Source organism: Salvelinus sp. IW2-2015, unplaced genomic scaffold (assembly GCF_002910315.2).
Source record: "Salvelinus sp. IW2-2015 unplaced genomic scaffold, ASM291031v2 Un_scaffold4207, whole genome shotgun sequence".
NCBI classification, from domain to species: Eukaryota; Metazoa; Chordata; class Actinopteri; order Salmoniformes; family Salmonidae; genus Salvelinus; species Salvelinus sp. IW2-2015.
In genome coordinates, this window is record NW_019945478.1 from 1 (window position 1) to 18,552 (window position 18,552).

General features: G+C 43.7%; 1 protein-coding gene across 1 annotated transcript; it reads left to right on the plus strand.

The window, feature by feature from the left end:
• Positions 1 to 392: 392 nt before the first annotated feature.
• On the plus strand, positions 393 to 6,950 carry LOC112077023 (aldehyde dehydrogenase family 3 member A2-like). The gene is made up of 4 exons (XM_024143631.2): positions 393 to 680; positions 1,440 to 1,606; positions 1,983 to 2,082; positions 6,712 to 6,950. Exons 1-4 carry the CDS (start codon positions 614 to 616, stop codon positions 6,948 to 6,950), a joined length of 573 nt encoding a protein of 190 aa, XP_023999399.2. The 5' UTR covers positions 393 to 613.
• Positions 6,951 to 18,552: the final 11,602 nt, after the last annotated feature.

The window sequence follows — 18,552 nt, forward strand, 5'->3', positions numbered from 1 at the left end:
TTATCATCAGGTGAATAATAATGGCAAGGAGAATGAATCAGCATTTTTAAAATTCATAGATTTGGTAGATAGTTTTTCATTATTTTGACCTCCCCACATTTATAATTGGAAGTGTAAACTCTAGCATAGCCTATTAGCTAGAAAGGTAACTCGACACACATTTAGCTAGTAGCTGGTTAAACAAAGGTTAACCATGTGTTGGCAAAAATATATGTCCAAGTCAGCGGCCAGATGCAATTGCTGGGACTGATACTCGCGCAGGTGCTTTTTCAAAGCCTTTGTCAGATACTCCAGTGAATGTAATTTGCTTTTAATACGGAGTTGACTTGAAAGAAGACATTTGCCGCTTTTCTACTGTAGGTATGTAATTGAACATTATGTTTATTCTTTTGTTTCTAGCAATATTCATTCAAAAATTATAACCAAACCAAATCCGCGTAAAAGTATAAAAAATGTGCGGACCCTTTGCAGTACTTCCGCGTGGACCCCAGGTTGAATACCCCCGAAATAATCCAAAGATTGTTTTCCTTAATCCAAGGAGTTCTATGGGCCCGACCCCAAATCCTCCCCTGACTACGGCCGCATCATCAACCAGCGCCACTTCAACCGCGTGATGGCTCTACTGGATGGCTACACAGCGGCGCTAGGGGGCCAGAGTGACGCATCACAACGCTACATTGGTATGCAGATATAGGCTCACAGATATTGTAACATTTGGTAGTTACTGGTTTAATATACTTATTTACCTAGTCTTGTATAGTACTGGGTATTTGCCTTTTAAATACTGTATTGACCCCTTGGTTCAATAACGATGGACCTTGCGGTGTTTATTACTTAGACTTGTGTAATAGACTGTATTTGACCTTGGTATGTAATAGGACTGTATAACCTGTTGTACATATACTATTTGACCTTGGGTTAGTAATAACTGTATTTGACCTTGGTTTATGATACTGTTATTTGCCCTTGGGGTTTAATGTACTGTATTTTACTGTTGTAATAGTACTGTATTTGACCTTGGGTTGTATTAGTACTGTATTTGACCTTGGGTTGTAATAGTACTGTATTTGACCTTGGGTTGCAACATGCCTGGGACATTTCCCAGAGTTCCAAGGTTCACCAGATTCCCCAGTTGGAGGATTCCCCAGTTGGAGGATTGCCTCCCTGCTTATTCCCTCTTGATTCCAGGAATCTCCCAACTGGGATTGCTCCAACTTGCAGTCCTCCAACTAAGAATTTACCAACTGGGATTTCTCCAACTGGTTTTTCTCCAACTGGTTTTTCTCCAACTAGTTTTTCTTCAACTGGGATTTCTGGAATAGCGAGGACTTTGGGAAAGTTCCAGTAATGTTGCAGTTTTGTAATCCTCCAACTTGAATTTCTGAAACACTTGGGAACTATGCTTGGTTGGTCAACAACCCTGACCTCTGACCCCTCAGCCCCCACGGTGGTGAAGGACGTGCCCCCCCATGCTAGGCTGATGCAGGAGGAGATCTTCGGCCCCCTGTTGCCCATAGTGACCGTCAGCGACATAGATGACGCCATCCACTTCATCAGTGAGAGAGAGAAGCCCCTGGCGCTCTACGTCTTCTCCTCCAACAAGAAGGTCTGTAGGGAGCGAGTGAGCAACCTATGGAGTAAGGCTGAATCCCAAATCAATCCCTGCGACCTTACGCTCATCTGAAGAGCTTATATAATTGAATTAGTATAAGCGACATGGTGAAACTTCAGTTCACAAGGTGGAGCTATTAAGAATATTGCTTACGCCTGTCAAATCCACTCAGATCTCCACAAGTGGGTTTAGGGGTTGATTTGGGATTGGGCATGGGTCACATTTAGGTGAGCTCTTTGGTGAAATGTGATTAAACTGTAAGAAGGTGAGCTGTTACTGTGGCAACAACATGTGTACTTATTTCGGTATGTACAGTATCTATTTACATATGGGGGGGCTGATAAAAGACATCTCTGTCTCTGTCAATAAGGTGATAAAGCGAATGCTGGCTGAGACGACCAGTGGCGGGGTGACGGTCAATGACGTCATGATGCACTACACCCTCAGCTCTCTGCCCTTTGGGGGTGTAGGTAAGAACTCTTTTATGATACTTTATGCTTACGCCAAGTCTTTGGGGATGTTGCCTAGCCAGACCTAGGTTGGCACGCTAGCCGGTATTGGGTCGAGGCTGGTTAACTGATGGCAGCTGATATGATAGCATGCCACTGCCGGTCCAACCACAGCTTGCCACTACAATAGTCATGCCTACGGCAGTCCAATGGTGGCTTGCCTGCGGTAGACAGACAGACTGAGTCTATATTCACCCTTTGACCCAATGCCCCCACTAACTTGGTGCCTATGGTAACAGAACCTCATTCCAACACTACCACACATTTGTCCAGGACCAACACCTGCTAGTCAAGCCTTGGCCAAACTTCTACTGTAAGTAACTTACTAACTTTACCGAGTCGGAGGGTAGCGCGAGTCGGAGGGTAGGGCGTCCTTGGGACTGAGTCGGTGAAATACTGCTAGATCATCATGCAGCTAACGTCTAATCTTTAACAACAAGTCACATGAACTCCTGAGTCTGAGGGTAGCTTGTCCTTGGGACTGAGTCGGAGGGTAGCGGATCCTTGGGACTGAGTYGGAGGGTAGCCTGAGTTGGGAGGGTAACACGTCCTTGGGACTGAGTCAGATGGTAGCCTGAGTTGGAGGGTAGCGCGGCCTTGGGACTGAGTCAGATGGTAGCCTGAGTTGGAGGGTAGCCTTCCTTGGGACTGAGTCGGAGGGTAGCGCGTCCTTGGGACTGAGTCGGAGGGTAGCCGTCCTTGGGACTGAGTCCGGAGGTAGCCGAGTCGGAGGCGTAGCGTGGGCCTTGGGACTGAGTCGGAGGTAGCGTGGCCCTTGGGACTGAGTCGAGGGTAGCCTGAGTTGGGAGGGTAGCGTGGCCTTGGGACTGAGTCAGATGGTAGCCCTGAGTTGGAAGGTAGCGCGCCTTGGGCTGAAGTCAGATGGTAAGCCTGAGTCGGAGGGTAGCCCGTCCTTGGGCCTGATCGGAAGGGTAGCCGTCCCTTGGGACTGAGTCGGAGTGTAGCCCTTCCTTGGGACTGAGTCGGAGGGTAGCGCGGCCTTGGACTGAGTCGAGGTAGCCTGAGTTTGGAGGGGTAAGCGGATCCTTGGGATGAGGCGGAGGAAGCCTGAGTTGGGGGTAGCGCGGCCCTTGGACTGAGTCGATGGTAGCCTGGAGTCGGAGGGTAAGCCGTCCTTGGACCTGAGTCGGAGGGTAAAAGCCTGAGTTCGGAGGGTAGCAAGTCCTTGGGACTGAGTCAGAGGAGTAGCCTGAGTCGAGGGTAGCGTGGCCTCGGGACTGGGAGTCGGAGGTAGCCGTCCTAGGGACTGGGTCGGAGGGTAGCCTTCCTGGGAACTGAGTCGGAGGGTAGCGCGGCCTTTGGGACTGAGTCAGAGGGTAGCTGAGTCGGAGGGGTAGCGCGGCTGGGACTTGAGTCCAGATGGTACCTGAGTCAGGAGGGTAGCCTCCTTGGGATGAGTCGGAGGTAGCCGCGTCCTTGGGACTGAGGTCGGAGGGTAGCCCGCCTTGGGACTGAGTTCGGAGGGTAGCCGTCCTTGGGAAACTGAGTCCGGAGGGTAGCCCGTCCTGGGACTGAGTCGGAGGGTAGCCGTCCTTGGGACTGAGTCGGAGGTAGCCGTCCTTGGGACTGAGTCGGAGGGTAAGCCGTCCTTGGGACTGAGTCGGAGTGTCAAGCCTTCCTTGGACGAGTCGGAGGGTAGCGCGGCCTTGGGGACTGAAGGTCGAGGGTAGCCTTGAAGTTGGAGGGTAGCGGATCCCCTGGGGACTGAGGCGGAGGGAAAGCCTGAGTTAGGGTAGCCGCGGCCTTGGGACTGAGTCAGAATGGTAGCCTGAGTCGGAGGGTAGCCGTCCTTGGGACTGAGTCGGAGGGTAGCCTGAGTCCGGAAGGGGTAGCCGTCCTTGGGCTGAGTAAGAAGGGTAGCCTGAAGTCGGAGGGTAAGCTGTGGCCTCGGGACTGAGTCGGAGGGGTAGCCGTCCTTGGGAACAGAAGTCGGAGGGGTAGCCTTCCTTTTGGGACTGAGTCGGAGGGTAGCGCGGCCTTGGACTGAGTCAGAGGTAGCCTGAGTCGGAGGGTAGCGCGGCCCTTGGGACTGAGTCCAGATGGAGCCCTGAGTCAGAGGGTAGCCGCCTTGGGATTAGTCGGAGGGTAAGCGCGTCCTTGGGGACTGAGTCGGAGGTGCCGTCCTTGGGAAACTGAGTCGAGGTAAGCCGTCCTTGGACTGAGTCGGAGGGTAAGCCGTCTTGGGACTGAGTCGGAGGGTAGCCGTCTTGGAACTGAGTCGGAGGGTAGCCTTCCTTGGGACTGAGTCCAGAGTAAGCCTGAAGTTGGCGGGTTCGCGGCCCTTGGCGACTGAGTCGGAGGTAGCCTGAGTTTGGGAGGGTAGCGCGGCCCTTGGGATGAGTCGGAGGGTAGCCGTCCTGGGACTGAGTCGGAGGTAGCTGAGTTGAGGGTACGCGTCCCTTGGGACTGAGTCGGAGGGTAGCCTGAGTCAGAGGGTAGGCCGCCCTTGGGACTGAGTTCGGAGGGTAGCCTGAGTCGGAAGGTAGCGGGTCCTTGGGAATGAGTCGGAGGGTAGCCTGAAGTTGGGAGGGTAACACGTCCTGGACTGAGTCAGATGGAGCCTGAAGTTGGGAGGGTAGCCGTCCTTGGGGACTGATCGGGGTAGCGCGTCCTTGGACTGAGTCAGGGGTAGCCTGAGTCGGAGGGAGCGTGGCCCTTGGAAACTGAGTCAGATGGTAAGCTGAGTGGAGGGTACGCGCCTTTGGGACTGAGTTGGAGTGTAGCCTTCCTTGGACTAGAGTCCGGAGGGTAGCGCGGCCTTTGGGAACTGAGTCAAGGGTAGCCTGAGTTGGAAGGTACGGATCCTTGGGACTGAGGCGGGACAGGTAGCCTGAAAGTTGGAGGGTAGCGCGGCCTTGGGACTGAGTCGGAGGGTAAGCCTGAGTTGGAGGGTAAGCGCGGCCTTGGGACGAATCGGAGGGTAGCCTGAGTCGGAGGGTAGCCGGTCTTGGGACTGAGCCGGAGAAATACTGCTAGAAGCGTCATGCAGCTAACGTCTCATCCTTAACAACAAGTCACATGAACCCTGACGCCCCCCCCCCCCCCCCTTCATTTGAGCCCTAGCCCCTGTGAACCTCTGAACCCCACAGGTCAGAGTGGAACAGGCAGGTATCATGGGAAACACACCTTGACAGTTAAGCCACATCGGGCCATGTCTTCGTCAAGCTCCTGGGCATGGAGGGGGTCAACAGGTGCGGTAACCCACCCCAGAACTTCCAAGAAGGCTCGGCAGGGTCCAGGCTGGCCCAATGAGGACACCCACTGGTTGACCTTCTCTAAGGAAAAACCTATTAATCTGGGCCGGACGGCCACTGTCTTTGCTTCGGTCTCTGGTCACCGTTGACTGCCATCCTGCTAATTGCTGTGGCCTGAACTGCAACCTGTTGGAGGGTCTGGCAATCTGGCGCAGCCAGTCCTGTATTGGCTCGATATACACAGTAAATTAATGACGACACAAAACTGAATTGAATTGCGGTTGCCTTTTAAGAGTTCTCGAAAGATGATGACCTCATAACTGGTTCTATGGGTTCAGTCAGAGTTGATAAATGGGGGTGTTTAACAACTGCAGCTGATTTTAAGGTCTAGACTGACTGATCTCAAATCACCTTGATTATAAATAAATAATCAATATTATTTGTAGATCCATCAGTAAAATATACCCAGATGCACTACAGACCAAAAAAGTATGTTGGACACCTGCTCATCCAAGCATATAATCCAAAACCAATGGCATTTAATATGGAGTTGGTGTCCCCGCTTTGCTGCTTAGTAAACAGCCTCCACTCTTCTGGAAGGCTTTCCACCAGAATGTTGGAAACATTGTTTCGCTGGGACTTTTGCCCGACCTAATGAGTGTTCAGGCATAGTAAAAGAATGAAGAGAAATTAAGATATACTACCTTTTCAAAAGTTTTGGGTCACTTAGAAATGTCCTTGTTTAGAAAGAAAAAGCACATTTTATGTCAATTAAAATAACATCAAATTGATCAGAATACAGTGTAGATATTGATAATTGTTAAATGACTAATTGTAGCTTGGAAATGGCAGATTTTTTTATGGAATATCTACATTAAGTGTACAGAGGCCCATTATCAGCAACCATCACTCCTGGTTCAATGGCACGTTGTGTTAGCTAATCCAAAGTTTATCATTTTAAAAGGCTAATTTGAATCCATTAGAAAACCCTTTTTGAAATTTAAATGTTAGCTGAAAACTGTTGTCCTGATTAAAGAAGCAATAAAACTGGCCCCTTCTTTAGACAGTTGAGTATCTGGAGCATCACATTTCGTGGGTTTGATTACAGAGGCTGAAAATGGCCCTGGGGAAAAAAAAAAACAACATACAGTAGCTAACATGGTGCTTGGTTCTCGACTCGGGTTTACAAACTTCCAAATAACTTTCCTAAATGTCCCAGGTTTTTTACAAAATCCTGGTTGGAGGGAGTTTCCGGGTTTTTCCTGCCTCTTCCTTCCTGATTTTGGGGAATCTCCCAACTGGGGTTTCTGGGAAACGCTGCCTGAACGTCCATAAACGCTGTTCTAAACCTTACGCCCCCCCCCCCCCCCCACAGGTCAGAGTGGAACAGGCAGGTATCATGGAAAACACACCTTTGATCAGTTCAGCCACCATCGGGCGTGTCTGGTCAAGTCCCTGGGCATGGAGGGGCAACCTCCGCGGTATCCACCCCAGAACACAGAAGGCTCGCGGTCAGGCGGCCATGAAGACACCAACTGGTTGAACTTCTCCAAGGGCACTACATCTGGGCGGTCACGGCGTCCATGTGGCTCTCTGGGACTCCTGGTCGCCTGATCGTGATTCTAATACTAGCGGCCGGCGTCAGCTGTTACCTGTTGGTGATTTGATGGATAGATACAGGGGGTTAGGGGGGAGTAGGGGTGGGGGGATTAGGGGGCGGCTAGGGGGGAGTTTAGGGGGGGGTTAGGGGAGTTTTAGGGGGGTGGGGGGGTTAGGGTTGCATTTTTTTGGAATCGTTCACAAAAATTCCCTGATTTTCCAGAAATCCTGTTTGGAAGATTTCTGATTACGGGAATCTTCCTACCGGGGTTTCTCAGGAAAACCTGAGAATCTTGGAAAGAGTCGAGACACAGTGGACTGTGGTATTAATACATTAATGTCAAGGCATTATGTGAGTATTATTGGTTTGTTTGTCCATGACTTCCTTTTCTATTATGTCTGTTGTATGAATTTGTATCTAATGACTGTTTTTCAGTTGTTATTTTTTAATGATATTATAAAATACTGTTTATGAAGTTCTCTCACTTAACAACAGTTCAAAAGATGAGGTAGACTAATCAATGAACAACCATGTCTTTAGTGCAGTAGGTCTAATGTTCTGCTCACATAAACCTGTGATGAATATGCCCCAGTGTTACAGAAATGTTGTTACCTCTTACCTTTTAAAGTGGATGGTGGTATCAGAGGGGGGAAATGTCAGTGAGTACAATGTAGCTGTTAGCGTTGTTTTTATTCTCCCGCTGCACTTGGTAGCCCTGCCTGGTCTGTACAATAATGTCAATTCAATCTTTATGGTCCAATTCTGGACGTGCCTTTTGTGTCTCTCCTGCTACAGTTGCACACACCCCAGTTTCCATCCCAAATTACATACTATTCCCGATACGGTGCACTACTTTTGAACAGGGCCTATAGGGCTCTGGTCAAAAGTAGTGCCCTTTTAATAGGGAATAGGATGCCATTTGTGATACACATACAATACACTTCTCCCCTGGAGAGTTCAGGAAGCGTTGAATAAAATGTATGTATATAAATAATACTCAATATAACAGAAGACTTGCTTCACCTGCTGGGGTGAAATGTATGCCAACTATCTTTTATAGCATCACTAAATAGTTTATTTTAAGCAATACGGCCCGAGGGGGGTGTGGTATATGGTTAATATACCACAGCTAACGTCTGTTCTTAAGCACGACGCAACGCAGAGTGCCTGCATACATCCATTAGCTGTGATATATTAGCCATATACCACAAACCCCTGAGGTGCCTTATTGCTATTATAAACTGGTTACCAATGTAATTAAAGCAGTAAAAATAAATGTTTTGTCATACCCGTGGTATACGGTCTGATATACCACGGCTGTCAGCCAATCAGCATTCAGGGCTCGAACCACCCAGTTTATGTCTGATATACCACGGCTTTAATATACCACGGTTTCAGCCAATCAGCATCCAGGACTCAAACTACCCAGTTTATAATACCAATTTAGGTCATTACCTAAGGTTCAGGCGGTAGAGCCTTAGGATTGTGTTTGTTTTTTTACCTAGAGTTTATATACAGTAATGTGTTTAGGCTGTTACAAATTGTTATTAAACACCAGGTGGCAGCAGAGAGCTGCTCTGATTTTACAAAACGTTATCATAAATAACCACCCTGTTACATGCTCTTAGATGACTTTCTACCCTCAGCCTTCTAATAGCCTGGTGGTTAATGCTGGTGAATACAGCCAGGCATTATGGAGTAAGTGTTCACTCACTGTTGTCAATAAAAAAACAATTGTGTTGTCAATAAAAAAAACTACGGTGTAATCTGTAATGTCTCTATTAGTCTGGTCTGGGTCTGGTCTGGTTTAGTCTAGTGTAGTGTAGTGTAGTCTGGTTTGGTCTAGTGTAGTCTAGTGTAGTGTAGTGTAGTCTGGTCTAGTGTAGTCTAGTGTAGTGTAGTCTGGTCTAGTGTAGTCTGGTTTGGTCTAGTGTAGTGTGGTCTAGTGTAGTCTGGTTTGGTCTAGTGTAGTCTGGTTTGGTTTGGTCTAGTGTAGTCTGGTCTAGTGTAGTCTGGTCTAGTGTAGTCTGGTTTGGTCTAGTGTAGTCTGGTCTAGTGTAGTCTGGTCTAGTGTAGTTTGGTTTGGTCTAGTGTAGTCTGGTTTGGTTTGGTCTAGTGTAGTCTGGTCTGGTTTAGCTGGTGCCATAAAGCTGGTGTCATTACTGTGGAACAGAGGGAATAGAGATGGGGAGGTCTAGGCCTCTAGGGGGAGAAACAGTGGACAATATTTGTCTTTTTTTGGGGGGGGGGTCGAGAAAACGTCGTCATATAACCAGATTACAACCAAATGGTCTCTGTTACAACCAGGTAAACACATTATTATTATGAGAAGGGTATAAATCAGATTGATCGTAGCAGATGTAAATGTGTTGTGTAAAAGGGGATTGATCGTAGCAGATGTAAATGGGTTGTGTAAAAGGGGATTGATCGTAGCAGATGTAAATGTGTTGTGTAAAGGGGATGATCATAGCAGATGTAAATGGGTGTGTAAAAGGGGATTGATCGTAGCAGATGTAAATGTTTGTGTAAAAGGGGATTGATCGTAGCAGATGTAAATGTGTTGTGTAAAAGGGGGAATTGATGTAAGAGTTATGCGTAGCAGATGTAAATGTTGGTTTGGTAGAGAGGAGGATTCAGCTATATTTACTATATTTATATACTATATATATATCGTTCAGAACGTTCAATACGTTTAATTTGTATAGGTTTAGGCTGGGGGGCTCTTTTGCTGTAGTCCTTTAACTTAATCCAGTCATTTCAGATATAGAGGAGTGCTTAGGGGGTAGTGTCTGGGCTAGGGGTTGATTTGGAACATAGCCTAGCAGAGTGTGGTTCAGAGCGAGGGCACTTGGGGACCTAGCTCTCTCTCTCTCTCTTCTCTCTCTTCTCTCTCTCTCTCTCTCTCTCTCTCTCTCTGTCTCTCTCTCTCTCTCTCGCTCTCTCTCTCTGTCTCGTCTCTCTCTCTCTAAAGTCAATACCTGACGTTTATGGTTTATATATAACACATACTGCTATATATTCCTGAAACCCCTGCTATTTATGTTTCACCTCTCTAAAAGAAAATGTGTTTTTTGGACGCTTGTCTCTAAGGCATTGCGTGCGCTGTGTTAGGTCCTGTTGGGCTTTTCAACAATATAGGACATTCTGGGCTTTTCAAACGATGTAGGACATTCTGGGGCTTTTTCAAGATGTAGGACATTCTGGGCTTTCAACGATGTAGCACATTCTGGCTTTCAACGATGTAGGACATTCTGGCTTTTCAACGATGTAGGACATTCTGGGCTTTTCAACGATGTAGACATTCTGGGCTTTTCAACGATGTAGGACATTCTGGGCTTTTTCAACGATGTAGAATCATTCTGGGCTTTTCAACGATGTAGGACATTCTGGGCTTTTCAATGATGTAGGACATTCTGGGCTTTTCAACGATGTAGGACATTCTGGGCTTTTCAACGATGTAGGACATTCTGGGCTTTTCAACGATATCACGTTGTGGGGATGTCACCTTGATAGTTCTTCAAATGGCTACCACCCAAATACACCACAATTAGCACCACAATACACCACAATAACATCACAATTACCACCAAAATAACACAAAATACCATCACAATTACCACCACAAATACCACTAAATACCATACAAATTAGCACGCAAGAATAGCACATTTTATGATAAGTGTGTGTAATTGTGTAGTTATACGTTTTTGTGAGTTTGATATTCAAATAGTTTTCAATAGGTAAATATTTCAGGAACAGTTTGAGTTTTCAGAGCAGTGTAATCATTTTTTCACATCAAATGAGAGCTTGTTAATAAATGTTCTCTGTAGTGGACATCAGGATGTTAATAAATGTCATCTGTAGTGGACATCAGGATGGTATTAAATGTCCTCTGTAGTGGACATCAGGGATGTTAATAAATGTCCTCTGTAGTGGACATCAGCTTGGTATTAAATGTCCTCTGTAGTGGACATCAGGATGTTTAATAAATGTCCTCTGTAGTGGACATCAGGATGTTATTAATGTCCTCTGTTAGGGGACATCAGGATGTAAATAAATGTCCTCTGTAGTGGACATCAGGATGTTATAAATGTCCCTTGTAGGGGACATCCAGGATGTTATTATAAATGTCTCTGCAGGGGACATCAGGATGTTTAATAATGTCCTCTGTAGTGGACATCAGGATGTAATTAAATGTCCTCTGTAGTGGACATCAGGATGGTATTAAATGTCCTCTGTAGTGGACATCCGGATGTTTTAATTAAAATGTTTCCTCTGTAGGGGACATCAGGATGTTAATAAATGTCTCTGTAGGGGACCATCAGCTTGGTATTAAATGTCCTCTGTAGGGGACATCAGGCTTGGTATTAAATGTCCTCTGTAGTGGACATCAGGATGTTAATAAATGTCCTCTGTAGGGGACATCAGGATGTTAATAAATGTCTCTCTGTAGGGGACATCAGCTTTGGTATTAAATGTCTCTGTAGTGGACATCAGGATGTTATAAATGTCCTCTGTAGTGGACATCAGCTTGGTAATTAAATGTCCTCTGTAGGGGACATCAGGATGTTTAATTAATGTCTCTGTAGTGGACATCAGGATGTTAATAAATGTCCTCTGTAGTGGACATACAGGATGTTAATAAATGTCCTCTGTAGTGACATCAGGATGTTAATAAAATGTCTCTGTAGTGGACATCAGGATGTTATTAAATGTACTTTGTAGTGGACTACTTTATTTATTTTTTCATTGGCAAGATTAAAAACGTAGGGATGACATGCCAGCAACAAACGCTGACACTACACATCAAGTATATCTGAACAAATTATGAAAGAACAGGATAGTCATTTGAATTCATTAAGTGAGTGTGGAAGAAGGTGAAAAAAAATTTATTGTCTACAACAATGACAAGCCACTTTGGGTCTGACAACTTGGTTGGAACATTTTAAGGATTATAGAGGACGATATTGCAGCTCCTATTTGCCATATTCTCAATTTAAGCCTACTAGAAAGTGTGCCCCCCAGGCCTGGAGGGAAGCAAAAGTCATTCCGCTACTGTAACGGCTGTTGGAAGGAGAGGACCAAGGTGCAGCGTGGTACGTGTCCATATTTATTAAATCAACACTGAAATAACAAAGAATAACGACCGAAACAGTTCTGGCTGGTGCAGACACAGAACAACTACCCACAAAACACAGGTGGGATGAGGCTATCTAAGTGGTTCTCAATCAGAGACAACGATAGACAGCTGCCTCTGATTGAGAACCACACTCGGCCAAACACATAGAAATATAAAACATAGAATGCACACCCCAACTCACGCCCTGACCAAACCAAAATATAGACATAACAAAGGAACTAAGGTCAGGGCGTGACAGCTACCTAAGAATGAAAGCCTCCTTTACCGGCTCAAATAGCCGACCCATCATACTGTTTACCAACCCCATGTAAAGTCTCGTAAAAAATTGTGTATGACCAGATACAATGCTATTTTACAGTAAACAAATTGACAACAGACTTTCAGCATGCTTATAAGGAAGGACATTCAACAAGCACAGCACTTACACAAATGACTGATGATTGGCTGAGAGAAATTGATGATACAAAGATTGTGGGGGCTGTTTTGTTAGACTTCAGTGCAGCTTTTGACATTATCAATCATAGTCTGCTCCTTGAAAAACATATGTGTTATGGGTTTACATCCCCTGCTATATTGTGGATAAAGAGTTACCTGTCTAACAGAACACAGAAGGTGTTATTTTAATGGAATCCTCTCCTAGAATATTTAGGTAGAATCAGGCATTCCTCAGGGCAGCTGTCTAGGCTCCTTACTTTTTTCAATCTTTACTAACGGCATGCCACTTGAGTAAAGCCAGTGTGTCTATGTATGCGGATGACTCAACACTATACACGTCAGCTACCACAGTGACTGAAATGACTGCAACACTTAACAAAGAGCTGCAGTTAGTTTCAGAATGGGTGGCAAGGAATAAGTTAGTCCTAAATAATTCAAAAACTAAAAGCAATGTATTTGGGAAAAATCATTCACTAAACCATAAACCTCAACTAAATTTTGTAATAAATAATGTGGAAATTGAGCAAGGTGAAGTGACTAAACTTCTTGGAGTAAACTTGGATTGTAAACTCTCATAGTCAAAACATATTTATGCAACAGTAGCTAAGATGGAGAGAAGTCTGCTGCTCTACCTTCTTAACAGGACTATTAGGAAGGTACTACAGATTCTAGTTTTGTCGCACCTGGACTACTGTTCAGTCGTGTGGTCAGGTGCCACAAAGAGGGACTTAGGAAAATGCAATCTGCTCAGAACAGGGCAGCACGGCTGGCCCATATATGTACACTGAGAGCAAACATTAATCATATGCATGTCAATCTCTACCCCACAAGACATACCCCCAGAGGTCTCTTCATAGTCCCCAAGTCCAGAACAGACTATGTGAGGCGCACACTACTACATAGAGCCATGACTACATGGAACTCTATTCCACATCAAGTAACCGATGCAAGCAGTAAAATTAGATTTAAAAAAAACAGATAAAATGCACCTTATGGAACAGCAGTGACTGTGAAGCAACACAAACATAGGTACAGACACATGCATACACACACATGATAACATACACACTATACACACACAGACACATGCATACACACACATGATAACATACACACTATACACACACAGACACATGCATACACACACACATGATAACATACACACTATACACACACAGACACATGCATACACACACACATGATAACATACACACTATACACACACTTTTTTGTGTTGAAGACATGTGGTAGTGGAGTACTAAGGACTCATCTCCCAATAGGTGCCCTTCTTTGTGAGGCATTAGAAAGCCTCCCTGGTCTTGGTGGTTTAATCTGTGTTTGAAATTCACTGCTCGACTGAGGGACTTTACAGATAATTGTATTTGTGTGGTAAAGAGATAAGGTAGTCATTCAAAATACATGTTAAACACTATTATTGCACAAAGAGTGAGTCCATGCAACTTATTATGTGACTTGTTAATTAAGCACAGTTTTACTCCTGAACTTATTTAGGCATCGCCTTAACAAAGGGTTGAATACTTATTGACTCAAGACATTTTAGATTTTCATTTTTTATTAATTATTAATCCACTTTGACATTATGGGGTATTGTGTGTAGGCCAGTGACCAAAAGTCTCAATTTAATCCATTTTAAATTCAGGCTGTAACACAACATGTGGAAAAGTCAAGGGGTATGAATACTTTCCAAAGGCACTGTATACACTATAATATGATCTATAACTATAATATGATCTATAACTATAATATGATGAGGTTCGTCCCAGTCGAACACGCGCTTGTTCCGCCAGTAAGGTTTGTCCCAGTAAGGTTGTCCCAGTAGCAGGTTGTCCAGTGCAGGTTGTCCCAGTGCAGGTTGTCCCGTAGCAGGTTGTCCCAGTACGGTTGTCCCAGTACAGGTTGTCCCAGTAGCAGGTTGTCCCAGTGCAGGTTGTCCCAGTACTAGGTTGTCCCAGTAGCAGTCCAGTGAGGTTGTCCAGTAAGGTTGTCCCAGTACAGGTTGTCCCAGTACAGGTTGTCCGCATGTTACAGGTTGTCCCCAGTACAGGTTGTCCCAGTACAGGTTGTCCCAGTGCAGGTTTGTCCAGTGCAGGTTGTCCCAGTGCAGACTGACCCAGTGCAGGTTGTCCCAGTACAGGTTGTCCCAGGGTACAGGTTGTCCAGTACAGGTTGTTCCCAGTGCAGGTTGTAGTAGGTTGTCCAGTACAGGGTTGTCCAGGTGCAGACTGACCCAGTGCAGGTTGTTCCAGTAAAGGTGTCCGTGGAGACTGACCCAGTGCAGGTTGTCCAGTAAGGTTGTCCCAGGTGTTTAAAGGTTGTCCCACGTGCAGGTTGTCCAGTACAGGTTTCCCAGTACAGGTTGTCCAGGTGCAGGACTGACCAGTGCAGGTTGTCCCAGTACAGGTTGCCAGTGGCAGGTTTGTCAGTGCAGGTTGTCCAGTGCAGACTGACCCAGTGGCAGGTTGTCCCAGTACAGGTTGTTCCAGTACAGGTTGTCCCAGTACAGGTTGTCCCAGTGCAGGTTGTCCCAGTACAGGTTGTCCATACAGGTGTCCAGGTGCAGATGACCAGGCAGGTTGTCCCAGTAAAGGTTGTAGGTGCGCAGACTGACCCAGTGCAGGTTGTTCCGTAAGGTTGTTCCAGTAACATGTTGTCCCAGTGCAGGTTGTCCCAGTGCCAGGTTGTCCCAAGTAAGTTGTTCCCAGTACAGGTTGTCCCAGTGCAGTTGGTCCCAGTCAGGTTGTCCCAGTACAGGTTTCGTTCCAGTTTTGTCATACAGGTTGTCCAGTTACAGGTTGTCCCAGTGCAGGTTTGTCCCAGTGCAGGTTGTCCCGTACAGGTTGTCCAGTACAGGTTGTCCAGGTGCAGACTGACCCAGTGCAGGTTGTCCCAGTACAGGTTTGTCCCAGTACAGGTTGTCCCAGTGCAGGTTGTTCCAGTGCAGGTTGTCCCAGTACAGGTTGTCCCGCAGTACAGGTTTTGTCAGTACAGTGTTGTCCCGGTGGCAGGTTTGTCCCCAGTGCAGGTTGTCCCAGTCAGGATTGTCCCGTCAGGTTTGCACCGTGTCGTGTCGCCAGTAAGGTTGTCCAGTAGCAGGTTGTCCCACAGCAGGTGCAGGTTGTCAGTGCAGGTTGTCCCAGTACAGGTTGTCCCGTACAGTTGTCCAGGTGGGTATCTGGGTTTCTGTGTCACATGACCCATAATACTGTATGTTTTGGCTAACATCCAAAGACCTCAAGGCTGCGCGTGTGAGCTGGCTGGGAATGCAGACACCACACACACACACACACCAACACCACACACACAACACACAACCCACACACACACACACACACACACACACACACACACACACACACACACACACACACACACACACACACACACACACACACACACACACACACACCACACACACACACACACACACACACACACACACACACACTGGCTCCATGAACTAATGCGTCTTAAACAGAGCTCAGCTTTTATCCCATAGTATTGAATTAATCCAACGTATAGAGAAAATACATTTTTAAAACTTAAATTAAGAGAAGAGCACATGCTGAATTATTCACAAGCAACAGGAGAAACATTTGTACTACACGTTTCTTGCCCTCAAGCTAACGATGCCGTGTTAAAACACTGAGCTATTTTCCCCACTCCCGAGCCAATACCTACTGGTGAGTGTGTCTGTGGAGGCTGCTGACGGCTCTTAAAAGAGCTGGAACGGAACCAATGGATCGGATCGAACCGTGTGTTTGATGTGTTTGATACATTTCCCATATTTCTGCTCCAGCCATTACCACCAGCACGTCCTCCCCAATTATGTGCCATAAAACATCTGTGGTATGTTTGTTGTGTGTGTGTTGTGTTGTGTTTGTGTTGTGTTGTGTTGTGTTGTGTTGTGTGTGGTGTGTGTGTGTTGTGTGTGTGTGTGTGTGTGTGTGTGTGTGTGTGTGCGTGCGTGGCGTGGCGTTGCGTGCGTGCGTGCGTGCGTGTGTCTGTGTATAGCACTGTGCTATAAAGCAGCTGGAGGCAGAACAGAACAGCTCCTTGGCAGGGGTTGGATTTATCTTCAAGGGATAACAGCTTGAAACTCTCACTAAATAGTCCACTTAGGAAAGGTCTTAGAATCAGCATTTGGCCTAGATGGAAACAGCTTCCGTCTACCGTCTACCGTCTACGTACCAAATTAAAATGTGTCCTTAGAAGGCACCCTGCACAGGGTGCAAGTCTTTGAAATGGAATGTAGCCACAGTGAATAGTGTCCAACATGCCCTACTTAGTGCTCTACATATCCGGCTTGTACCGTATGGTCCCTGGTCAAAAGTATAGGGTGCCATTTGGGACAAACCAGTGAGAACGAACCCTCCCTTCACAAGGAGCAAGCCTCTGAAATGGGGAGAAAGACACGGCAGGACACAGACACATTAGTCAGAGGGTCGATTCTAAACCCACATAATGAACACTCTGATTGTTCATTGTTCATATTATAACTGTGTTGTCAATATTGTCATTTCTCTCCACTTATTTACTTTTAAACTATTGGGTGTTCCAGGTGCTGGTCCAGATTATATTATAGATTATATTATAGATTTATTAATATGATTATAGATTATATTATAAGATTATATTACATATTATAGATTATATTATGATTATAATTAATATTATGATTAATATTATAGATTATATTACTATTATAATTATTTAGATTATATTAATGATTATATTATATTATAGATTATATTACATATTATAGATTATATAGATTATATTATAGATTATTTTTAGTTATAGATCATATTATATATGATCATATTATAGATCATATTATAGTTTAATAGGATCATATTATAGTTATAGATCATATTATAGATCATATTATAGATCATATTATAGATCATATTATAGATCATATTATAGATCATATTATAGATCATATTAGTTATAGATCATATTATAGATCATATTATAGTTAGATAATATATAGATCTATTATAGATCATATATAGATCATATTATAGATATTTATAGATCATTTTTATAGATCATATTATAGTTAATCATATTATAGATCATATTATTATAGATCATATTATAGATATATTTTAGATCATATTTATAGATCATAATTATAGATCATATTATATAGATCATATTATAGTTATAGATCATATTAAAGATTCATTTATAGATCATATTATAGATCATATTATCAGTTATAGATCATATTATAGATCATATTATAGTTTCGATCATATTTATAAGTTATAGCTATATTATAGTTATAGATCATATTATAGATCATATTTAGTTATAGTATATATTATAGTTTGATCATAATTATATTATAGATATATTTAGATCATATTATAGTTATAGCTATACATAGTTATAGATCATATTATAGATATATTAGTCTTAATAGATCATATTAATAGTTAAATAGATCATATTATAGATCATATTATAGTTATAGATCATATATATAGTTTTATAGATCATATTATATGATCATATTATAGTTATAGAATATATTATAGTTATAGATATATTATAGTATTAATAATCTATGATCGTATTATAGTTATGAGATAGCAGTATTATAGTGTATAGAGCATATTATAGTTATGATCAATATTATATTTATAGAATCATATTATAGTGTTACTAGATATATATAAACATATTATAGTTATATATATATTTTAAAATAAAAAATTTTTTAAAATTATTATTTAAATTTTATTTATATATCATATTTATAATTATAGATATATTGATTATAGTGTATAGATCATATTATAGTTATAGATCTATTATAGTGTAATAGAGCATATTATAGTTTATAGATCATATTGTAGTTTATAGATCATATTATAGTGTATAGATCATATTATTAGTGTATAGAGCGTATTATAGTGTATAGAGCATATTTATAGTTATAGATTCATATTATAGTTATTAGATCATATAACATATTATAGTTATATATCATATTATAGTTATATATCATA

What these genes read in the sequence shown, in the direction of transcription:
- LOC112077023 (XM_024143631.2), top strand. Translation starts at nt 614, where the DNA reads ATGGCTCTACTGGATGGCTACACAGCGGCGCTAGGGGGCCAGAGTGAC. An exon ending in CGCATCACAACGCTACATTG is followed by an intron (nt 681 to 1,439) that starts GTATGCAGATAT and finishes CTGACCCCTCAG; the next exon opens with CCCCCACGGTGGTGAAGGAC. An exon ending in TCTTCTCCTCCAACAAGAAG is followed by an intron (nt 1,607 to 1,982) that starts GTCTGTAGGGAG and finishes TCTGTCAATAAG; the next exon opens with GTGATAAAGCGAATGCTGGC.